Source organism: Telopea speciosissima, chromosome 9, assembly GCF_018873765.1.
Source record: "Telopea speciosissima isolate NSW1024214 ecotype Mountain lineage chromosome 9, Tspe_v1, whole genome shotgun sequence".
Classification (NCBI taxonomy): domain Eukaryota; kingdom Viridiplantae; phylum Streptophyta; class Magnoliopsida; order Proteales; family Proteaceae; genus Telopea; species Telopea speciosissima.
Window position 1 is genome coordinate 45,555,518 of NC_057924.1, and position 11,261 is coordinate 45,566,778.

At 42.7% G+C, this 11,261-nt stretch overlaps 1 protein-coding gene across 1 annotated transcript; it reads left to right on the plus strand.

Moving 5' to 3' along the window:
• Nucleotides 1–231: 231 nt before the first annotated feature.
• Nucleotides 232–7,614, plus strand: LOC122639754 (cytochrome P450 736A117-like). Its single transcript, XM_043832698.1, has 2 exons — nucleotides 232–1,200; nucleotides 6,975–7,614. Exons 1-2 carry the CDS (start codon nucleotides 235–237, stop codon nucleotides 7,593–7,595), a joined length of 1,587 nt encoding a protein of 528 aa, XP_043688633.1. The 5' UTR covers nucleotides 232–234; the 3' UTR covers nucleotides 7,596–7,614.
• Nucleotides 7,615–11,261: the final 3,647 nt, after the last annotated feature.

The following is an 11,261-nucleotide window of genomic DNA, read 5'->3' on the forward strand; positions in this document are numbered from 1 at the left end:
CAAGGACAACCCTATCGTGAAGGACGAGGATTCGGAGATGCCAAAAAAAAAGACACACCTGGCATCAAAGATGAAGATTTCTTTATGATGAACCGGCCTAGAATTTTTTGTCAGAATCAACTTTAACAAACCGGTTTCGCTCTTAAACTAGTTTAGTCTCAGAACATTGGTTTCCTACATATATGATGTATGAGCTATTCTTCCATATCCTTTTGCATTGATTCTCAACAAGAGATGGCTAATATGTTGCAATGGTCAGGGCACCAAGGCCAATTGAGTTTTCTTCATCCCTTCTCCTTGCTTCTTTGCTTTCTTCTCCTGTTTGTGTTCTTATTCAAGAAAAATAGAGTTGAAACCAAAAGAACCAACCTACCACCTTCCCCATGGAAGCTCCCAATAATAGGGAACCTCCATCAATTAGGCCCCTTGCCACACCGCGGACTCCACTCCTTGGCTCAACGCCATGGTCCTCTCATGCTGCTACACTTTGGCAGCAAACCAACTCTTGTGGTTTCATCGCCTGATGCAGCTCGTGAAATCATGAAAACCCATGACCTAATTTTCTCCAGCAGACCCACTTCAAGTTTTGGTAGGAGACTATTGTACAATCACAAGGACATTGGCTTTGCACCTTACGGGGAGTATTGGCGACAAGTACGCAAAATTTGTGTTCTCCAGCTTCTAAGTATGAAGAGGGTTCAATCATTCCAGCCAGTGAGAGAAGAAGAGACGAAAGTGATGATTGAAAACATCAAAAGGTCTTGCTCAAATTCACCTTCATCCTCAGCTTTGGTGGATTTATGTGAGATGCTCATGTCTCTAACAAATGATATAATATGTAGAGTGGCTCTAGGGAAGAAGTATGGTGGGGAAGAAGGTGGTGGTAGGAGGTTTAGAAAGATGATTATTGAATTTGGGTATCTACTTGGAGTTTTTAATGTAGGGGACTTCATACCTTGGCTTGGTTGGGTGAACTATGTACTTGGGTTAGAGGAGAGGGTGGAGAAAAATTTTGCAGAGATAGATTCTTTTCTCGATGAAGTAATTGAAGACCACATCCATGGAAAGAGAACGGAATATGTTGGGAATTATAATGCAGATGGTGGTGATCAAGACTTCGTGGACTTCCTTCTTCAGATACAACAGGATAAGAGTGCTGAAATCACCCTTGGGAGAGAACACATCAAAGCCATAGTATTGGTAAGTAAAATATTTTTAGAGAAAATCTCATTTGGTTAGTTATTATGTCCAAAGGATCCAAGATTGTGTCCTTTAAGCTGCAATTGTTTCAATGCGGAGTTTGAAATTCTAGATTTAGAGAAGTAAACCTACCCCTCATATTCTCTGCAACACCAAATCCAGAGCATTAGCAGACCACTCTTTTTTATTGGACCATACTATCAATCATGTAGTGGGATCTGTTGCGTGTGAAAACCTCCGGTGCTTGGTTCGCCCGTGGATGAACCTGCAAAAATCAAGCAATGAGCGCAAGAGGGCCGGTGTGGCTCCGGCCTAGGACTCTCCGATGCTCAAGTCAGGTTTCCAACGCGACAGCGTAACTGCGTAGTAAAAAGCAAGATCCTGAATGGTGCTCCATACCTGGGTATTTATAGAGTGAGGAGGAGACGGGACGGTTGGCAGAGTCCTAGTATGGTAGGAGTCCTTCTTTCGGAAGGTTCTCTCTCGTAGAGCGGAGTGGAGAGTTATTTTCAGGGTCGGGCTCTTATTAAGGTAAGAGTCCATGTAGTGTGCGATTCCGTGATGCGCGGGGATCGTGGCTCGATCCCTATCCCACGATTCTCGGGACGTGTTGATATGGCCCGGAGATCCCTGGTGGGGTGCTATGGGAGCTTCAGTGGAGGAGGACTCGGCCTCGGAGGTCGGCAGAGGAGGTCGGCAAGGGAGGTCGGCCAGGGAGGTCGGCCCGAGAGGTTAATCTCGGCCGCAAGCTCGGCCAGGAGTCTATGGTTGACCTGTATGAGCTCGGCCTCGGCCACCGGCTAGCTCGTTCGAGTCTGGTTCTATCAGGTGACTTATCGGAGACGAGGTCGGCCCGGTCTCCTGCTCGGCCCAACTCGGTTCTCGGACTGAGGTCGGGTCGACCATGTGGCAGCCTCTGATAGGAGGGGTGTTTTATGCCTCATCAGGATCCATCTAAATATGAAAGATTTTGATGCTATTAGGTACAAGGTTTTTTGGTCTGGTTCATATAACCAAGCCCTGATCGAGTGTCTACTTCTGACCCATGGCATATTGGATTGGGCTGAAATTTTGTGGGAGGTGTTAAATTTCAGCCCAACAAAGTTCGCCATGGGGTACCAACAGCTGCCTAGTGCAGCTGGTGAGCTGTGATGCGCTTCATGCTCATGCTCACCAGGAGGTCTCAAGTTCGAGTCTCCTGGGTGGTACCTTCCCCCTCTCTATTCCCCCCCCCCCCCCTAAAAAAATAAGATATATATAAAAAGCTCCCAACTCCAAAAAAAAATAGTCCTCCGAGGTTGGAGGGTGAAAATGCCCTTTTGCTTTGCTAAATAGAGAAAAGAAAAGAGTATTGAGAGACCATTAATACAAGGGAATAACCCTCAGATGCAACTTATGAATGGATTTATCTGTTACAATTTAATTTCATATTCTGTAACTAAAATGTTACTATTTATTTTCAATGTCTTATCATTTCTTGTAGGATATGTTTGCTGCTGGAACTGATACCCCGCATTCATTCCTAGAATGGACAATGGCAAGGCTTTTAAAACATCCAGAAGTCATGAAAGAAGTCCAAAAGGAGGTAAGAGGGGTTGCATTTGCAACAGGTAGAGAATTTTTTAAAGAGGATGATATAGAACAGATGCACTATTTGAAAGCAGTGATCAAGGAGACGCTACGCCTGCATCCTCCACTCCCTCTATTGGTTCCACATGAATCAACTGAAGAAGCCAAAATAAAAGGGTATGACATTCCGGCAAAGACAACAGTGATCATCAACGCCTGGGCAATTGGAAGAGATCCTGCATCATGGGATGACCCAGAAGAGTTTAAACCGAAGAGGTTCTTTAATGATGCTAGTTCTATTGACTTCAAAGGCCATGATTTCCAATTAATCCCGTTTGGGGCTGGTAGAAGGGGATGCCCTGGAACCCATTTCGCCATTGCTATCGATGAACTTGCATTAGCCAATCTTCTACACAAATTTGATTGGGCATTGCCTAATGGAGCAAATGGAGAGGCTTTGGATATTACGGAATCGCCTGGATTTTCAATGCACTTGAAATCTCCTCTTCTTGCTGTTGCGACTCTTCACTACTAATAGTGAGAAGGAAAAAAAATTTCTATGAAAACTATTCCATGTAACTTAGGTGGTGACCACATCAACATATAGACATGTGTGACTTCTTATATCATCCATATATGTTATTGTTGATTGTATTCAAAGTTGAAAGTATTTTTGGAAGGACCAAATTTCTCTCCACCCACAACGAATGAGAATTAATCCATTCACCGAAGGGGGTTTAGATGCGCAAGGGGGTATTAAGAGAATATTTTAGCGAACATACTAAAACCCTATAGGAGTCTATGAACCCTAGATGCTGTGATGAACCTTCCCGCCCGGTGGAGAAATACTTTCTCCTTTTCGGAAAACAAAATACAAAGAGGGAAAATTAGTTAGATCCAATTAGAACGGAAATTATAAGATAAGTAGTTTTCAAATTTGTTTTGTACCCACTACTTTCTATTTTAAAAAAGATTTACTTAATTCCCAAAATTGGTTAGTACTGATGCCACGTTAGAATAAAATAAAAGAAAATTTTCAAATTAATACAACCTAATTTAACTGTTTTAAATAGGAGAAGGTATTCGTATAAGGGAGATTCTCTCATTATTTCCATCAAATAGAGGGTAAGGGGTTTTTATGTCATTTCGGACTGATTTAAGGCAGGTTGTACACATGCACGGTCGTGCATTTTAGGCAAAACCGAACCTGGTTGTAACCCTTACCTTTGCTTTTATTTTAAGCTGCCTAATGATTGTGGACCGGGTATCATATATGTAATAGACGGAAATCAATGGAATTGGCTGTTTTGGAATCTAATAAATTAAAACAATCCAAACCCATATGCCTCCTTGCCAATCAGAGGGTATTCGACACATTTATGTGAGTTAATTTTCCTTAGATGGTCTACACCCTACCATTCATGCCATGGGCCGGATAGGATCACATGGGCATTTACATCAAATATATGGTGGAAAGCTATTGCTAAACAACTCTTTAATGAGTAGAGAAGTTCTCTTCATTGCGAGTGAAGAGAATCCTATTACTGGAATGTCATAATTGTTTTTCCTATTGTATGAAGTCTGAAATACCTTTAGTACTATTCTAAGAGTCCTATCATTAGATGTGGTGGATAAAGAGATTATCTTTTCACCGTGGGTGAAGGAAAACTCATGCTCCATAATCTCAAATTGAGACATTGGGGACATTTTCACTCTGATTATAACTATGTGTTCGGATGTCGGATTGATACACAAATTTTTTTCTTTCAAACCCAAGTAAATTGGTTCATTTTTTGTTTCAAAAGCTGGAATCTGTTTATTGTTCGATTTCATGTTTAAAATGTTAAACCGGTCTGGACTGCACGGTCCTACCGAACAGCTCGACAGTAGAGGATCTGGATTGTTATTTTCCTGCCTTCAGATACCAATTCTTTTGTTCTTTGATCAAGGGGAGCCACAGAACCAGATTAAGGACGAGGATTCGGAATATGTGATCCCCCAAAACAAAGACACACCTATCGTGAAGGACGAGGATTCAGAATGTGATCCCAAGAAAAGACACAGCTATCGTGAAGGACGCGGCTTCGGAATATGTGATCCCAAAAAAAGACCAGTCTAGCATCAAAGATGAAGATTTTTTTTATGATGAACCGGCCTAGAATTTTTTATCAGAGTCAACCTTAACAAACCAGTTTGGCTCTTAAATCCATCAACCGGGTAATTGATTCAGCTAGGTGACTGGTTTAGTCTGAGAACATTGGTTTCCTACATATATGATGTATGAGCTATTCCTCTATATCCTATTGCATTGAGTCTCAACAAGAGATGGCTAATATGTTGCAATGGTTAGGGCACCAAGGCCAATTGAGCTTTCTTCATCCCTTCTCCTTGCTTCTTTGCTTTCTTCTCCTGTTTGTGTTCTTCTTATTCAGGAAAAATAGAGTTGAAACCAAAAGAACCAACCTACCACCTTCCCCATGGAAGCTCCCAATAATAGGGGACCTCCATCAATTAGGTCCCTTGCCAAACCACGCCCTCCATTCCTTGGCTCAACGCCATGGTCCTCTCATGCTTCTGCACTTCGGTAGCAAACCAACTCTCGTGGTTTCATCACCTGATGCAGCTCGTGAAATCCTGAAAATCCATGACCTAATCTTCTCGAGCAGACCCAATTCAAGCTTTGCTAGGAGACTATTGTACAATCACAAGAACATTGCCTTCGCACCTTACGGGGAGTATTGGAGACAAGTTCGCAGAATTTGTGTTCTCCAGCTTCTGAGTCTGAAGAGGATTCAATCACTCCAGGCAATGAGGGAAGAAGAGATGAAATTGATGATTAAAAACATCCATCAATTAGGTCCCTTGCCAAACCACGCCCTCCATTCCTTGGCTCAACGCCATGGTCCTCTCATGCTTCTGCACTTCGGTAGCAAACCAACTCTCGTGGTTTCATCACCTGATGCAGCTCGTGAAATCCTGAAAATCCATGACCTAATCTTCTCGAGCAGACCCAATTCAAGCTTTGCTAGGAGACTATTGTACAATCACAAGAACATTGCCTTCGCACCTTACGGGGAGTATTGGAGACAAGTTCGCAGAATTTGTGTTCTCCAGCTTCTGAGTCTGAAGAGGATTCAATCACTCCAGGCAATGAGGGAAGAAGAGATGAAATTGATGATTAAAAACATCCAAAGGTCTTGTTCACATTCACCTTCATTCTCAGCTCTGGTGGATTTAAGTGAGGTGCTCATGTCTGTAACAAATGATATAATATGTAGAGTAGCTCTAGGGAAGAAGTATGGTGGGGAAGAGGGTAGTGGAAGGAGGTTTAGAGAGATGATGAATGAATTTGAGTATCTGCTTTGAGTTTTTAATGTAGGGGACTTCATACCTTGGCTTTCTTGGGTGAATTATGTAATTGGGTTAGAGGAGAGGGTGGAGAAAAATTTTGCAGAGATAGATTCTTTTCTCGATGAAGTAATTGAAGACCACATCCATGGAAAGAGAAGGGAATATGTTGGCAAATATGATGCAGATGGTGGTGGCAAAGACTTTGTGGACTTCCTTCTTCAGATACAACAGGATAGGAGTGCTGAAATCATCCTTGGCAGAGAACACATCAAAGCCATAGTATTGGTAAGTCAAATATTTTTAGAGAAAATCTCATTTGGTTATGTAGTATGTCCAAAGAATCCAAGATTATGTCCTTTAAGCTGCAATTGTTTTAGGGCAGAGTTTGAAATTCTAGATTTAGAGAATATGAGAAGTAAACCTACCCCTCATATTCTCTGCAACACCAAATCCAGAGCATTAGCAGATCACTCTTTTCTATTGGTCCATACTATCAATCAAGTAGTAGGACCCATCTAAATGTGAAAGATTTTGATGCTATTAGGTACAAGGTTTTCTGGTCTGGTCCACATAACCAAGAATTTTTATCCTCTCAATTACATTGCTCGTACTTGACATCAGGTACATCTAATAGAGGGAGGTGGACCCCATCTCGGGTAGGGGGTAGGATAGTCATTTCCACCTCCTCTGGTAGATGTACTTGACGTCAAGTACGAGTAGTGTAATTGAGAGGATAAAAATTCTTGGTTATGTGGACCAAACCAGAAAACCTTGTACCTAATAGCATCAAAATCTTTCATATTCTATAACTGAAATGTTAGTATTTACTCTCAATGTCTTATCATATCTTGTAGGATATGTTTGTTGCTGGAACTGATAACCCGCAGTCACTCCTAGAATGGACAATGGCAAGGCTTTTAAAGCATCCAAAAGTCATGGAAGAAGTCCAAAAGGAGGTAAGAGGGGTTGCATTTACAATAGGTAGCAAAAATATTAAAGAGGATGACATAGAACAAATGCACTATTTGAAAGCAGTGATCAAGGAAACACTACGCATGCATCCTCCAGCACCTCTAATGGTTCCACATGAATCAACTAAAGAAGCCAAAATAAAAGGGTATGACATTCCGGCAAAGACAACAGTGATCATCAACGCCTGGGCAATTGGAAGGGATCCTGCATCATGGGATGACCCAGAAGAGTTTAAACCAAAGAGGTTCTTTAATGATGCTAGTTCTATTGACTTCAAAGGCCATGATTTCCAATTGATCCCGTTTGGGGCTGGTAGAAGGGGATGCCCTGGAACCCATTTCGCCATTGCTGTTGTTGAAGTTGCATTAGCCAATCTTCTGCACAAATTTGATTGGGCATTGCCTAATGGAGCAAATGGAGAGGCTTTAGATCTTACGGAATCTCCTGGACTTTCAATCCACTTGAAAGCTCCTCTTCTTGCTGTTGCGACTCCTCACTACTAATAGTGATCGAGAAGGAATAAAATTTCTATGAAAACTATTCCATGTAACTTAGGTGGTGACCATATCAACATATAGTCATGTGTGACTTCTTATATCATCCATATATGTTATTGTTGATTGTATTCAAAGTAGCTAGACAGTATTTTAGGGAACATACTAAAACCATATAGGAGTCTATGAACCATAGATGGCGTGGTGTGAGTATAGATTTGCCACTCACATGGGGACGGATGGGGACAGATCTGAACTCTCCATGGGGGTGTGGGACCCATGCCCCATGAAGGGTTAGATCTGCCCCCACCTGTCCCCATGTGGGTAGCTGATCCGGACTCAGTGTGATGAGTTTAGATTTGCTATCCACAGGGGACAGGTGGGGACAGATCTAGTGTTAAATCCGTGCCCAAAACCCGGTTTAAAACCCGGTCTGACCACCGATCTAGTTTGAACCTTTTATGTAGAACCGGGAGCGGAGTACGCTCGTAAACTGTGGGCCATGATACTCAAGCCATCCCACAAGATTGTTGACCGTGACTCTGGAGATGTCGTCGAGGATAGGTACATCGACAGAGATAGGGGAAAGTTTATCTTCGAGGGTGCATTCTTAGAATTTCCTCATTCCGAGGATCCGCCCGGCCCTCGCCCGGTGTACCCGTTCCCACTTACAGATGATTGGGAGTAAGTTAATATCCTAATAACTCATGAGTATAAATACTAGAATGGGCTTAGGACCTGATGTTCCTTCTAATCATATTATGGGCCTAGTAGTATAATGGGTCCAATAACTTAAAATGGACCTAAAGACCTAAGACAACCAAACATGACTTAAGACTAAAGTAAGATAAATAGGGGTCAATCCAATATTCACCTCACAATAGAAAACCTAAATCGTGGAGAGGAAAGGAGAGAAGGAAAGAAAAAGAAGAAGAAGAAGAAGAAGGAAGAAGGAGAAGAAAGAAGGAGAAGAAAGAAGAAGAAGAAAGGAGAGAGGTGGAACCCAAGCTTGCTCCCCTACATTGGTGAGCATTCTCTCTCTCTCTCTCTCTCTCTCTCTCTCTCTCTCTCTCTCTCTCTCACTTCCTAATTTATAGACCTAGGGTTTGGAATTATGAGCCATGAATGCTTCACCTACCTTATTAGAAGAGACATTAATGGTAAATCCTTGATGCTTAACTATGAAGCACCTAACCCTACCTTAAACCCATTCACCCTTCTCCATTTATGAACCCGAAGTTGGGGATTTACCTCCATTTATGGGTTTCACCAACCCTCATGGAAGACTGTAAATGTGTGGTTTGAGGGGTGTAAAATAACATTGATTAAAGACACTTCAAAACCCCAATACCCAAACCCATGAGTTCCCTTCCCATGTGTATTTTAATGAAGGAAAATCCAATCAATCGATCATTGGGTTTACAAACCCATGTTAGGGGTGTGCTATGGCACCTTGATTGAATTGTTTTCATGGCCAAAGAGACCTCCAAAAAAACCCCTAAGAATACCCCATTTTACCCCAAGGTAAAACCATTCTCAGAATGGCATGAACAGCAAGACTGGCACATGGACAGGCACATGCAAGTGCCTGTCCCTGAGAAACTAAATCTGCCGGTGGGAAGTCCGAGAGGGACAGGCACATGGACAGGCACATGCAAGTGCCAGTCCCTGAGAAAGATCTGTCGGTGGGAGGTCCGAGAGGGATACGCACATGCAAGTGCCAGTCCCTGAGAACCTAGATCTGCCGGTGGGAAAGGCCGAGAGGGACAGGCACATGGACAGGCATATGATATAGCCTTGCTGTATGTGCCGGTCCCCTATTTTAGCCTTGTTTGATAACTTATGGGGCCCAACTCTTCTAGCCCTAAGGCACTAATCTCTCCCCACGTTGTACACTCTCTTTAGGTTGACTGACCTGGCTCAGGGGCGTATTAGTACGTGGGATAGTGTACTTGGCATCGAACGCAGATTTGAAGAACTCCGTACTGACGATTGACTGAGAATCAAGGTGAGTGAGTTAAGCAAATGTCTTAATTTATGGAATGTTTATGTGTCGTGTCTTGCGAATGCCATTCATGCATGTGTGCTATAATATATAATTATTGGTAAGATATAGGACGATATAAATGTTTAGATGTTGATAGGACTTTACATTTTTGTCTTGCGATATTATTTATTTCATTGCACTATGGTGCGAATGGTATTGGATTTAGTTATGGGACTCGGGTGCCGGTTGGTGCTGGACCTGGGGATTCCATAATATGGACTCACTCATGGCATGTAGATCTAGGGCTTCGGAAGCGGGATCCAAGTGTCGGTGGGTGCTGGGCTTGAGATTGTCGTACTTGAAATTGCACTAGAGTTGTCCATTGTATTAGGTGGAAACGGGATGGTGACCGACCGACTACCTTCGGTATTCACATCTCATACTTGTATACGTACGTATGGGCTCGAGGGGCGAGAGGATAGCCGACCGACCATATTTCGGTATCTATGGACTCGACCTCTGGCCTATGCACATGCGTACCTCACTCATACAATAGGTGAATGCTGGCTAGGATAAATGTTTACCTACTACTATGACCCTTACAGACAGGGGGTTAGGTGTCGGTCAAATCCGTGGGTTCCGACCTTTATTCAGGTATACCCACCCGGGAAGTTTGGGCACCGACCGTATTTTGGACCGAACGCCAGGACGGGATTTGACTTGGGGGTTTGCGTATATCTTTTGGTGGAGACCGGTACGACAGGCTTCCAGCGTAACTCAGGTTTGTCATCGCCGGTATACCATCCGTTTATGGTACCGATGTCGAGGATGCTACCTAAGGTGTTGCTATAGTACTATACCTGACTTAGTTGTGTGTTAGGTGGATAACAATAAACTATACATCATCATTCATTCATGAAGCATGATTGTAAATTGTATGTGATGTACGGTCTACCTTGGTGGTATGGGACACCTTAGTATCCGTCCATCATGCATGGTTTGCAGTCAACCACATTCATTATTATTATTGTGTATGCTTGTGTGGCTTAGCCACTCATTGGGCTCAGTTGGAGCTCACTCCTCGAGGAAACATATTTTTAGTTGATGCAGGTACATTCGAGTAGAGTGGCATGGAGTACGAGACTCCTGAGGCTGGTTACGTTGATTGGTGGGCTCCGGAGATCGTGGAGCACGGACCGGAGTGTTGCTGTGATGTGTGTTCCTTGGCGGGACAGTGACTTATGGCCGGTGACCATCTTTTGATGCACTTGATTATTCATTTTTGAATTACAGGTGTATTCTTTTGATTCCTTTCATGATAGATGTATTATTTATATAGTAGGTAATACATAGGTCCTAATTGGAATGATTTGTACTGGGAGGATTACATAAACAACATTATATAAGTTATCACGTAGATTCTGTAGACTCTGATATTACTATTTTAATATGTTTTAATCTTCTGTGGTCGTGTGTATGAGTTAATCTTGTTTACTGCATCTTTGATCTTGGCGGTTTGGGAGCGTATTGGTACGCTTTGATTGCATTCCCCGTGGTTCAGGAATGGGGGTGTAACAGCTTGGTATCAGAGCGTGATGCTCTACCATGGGATTAACTCGAGATTTATGCGACCTGATTTACTCTTTATTAGGATTGTATAATAAAAGCCTTATCAACACATAAGATGT

Coding starts and splice junctions, on each gene's coding strand:
- LOC122639754 (XM_043832698.1), top strand. CDS start 235: ATGGCTAATATGTTGCAATGGTCAGGGCACCAAGGCCAATTGAGTTTT. Junction 1,201..6,974: donor ACATCAAAGCCATAGTATTG/GTAAGTAAAATA, acceptor CATATCTTGTAG/GATATGTTTGTTGCTGGAAC.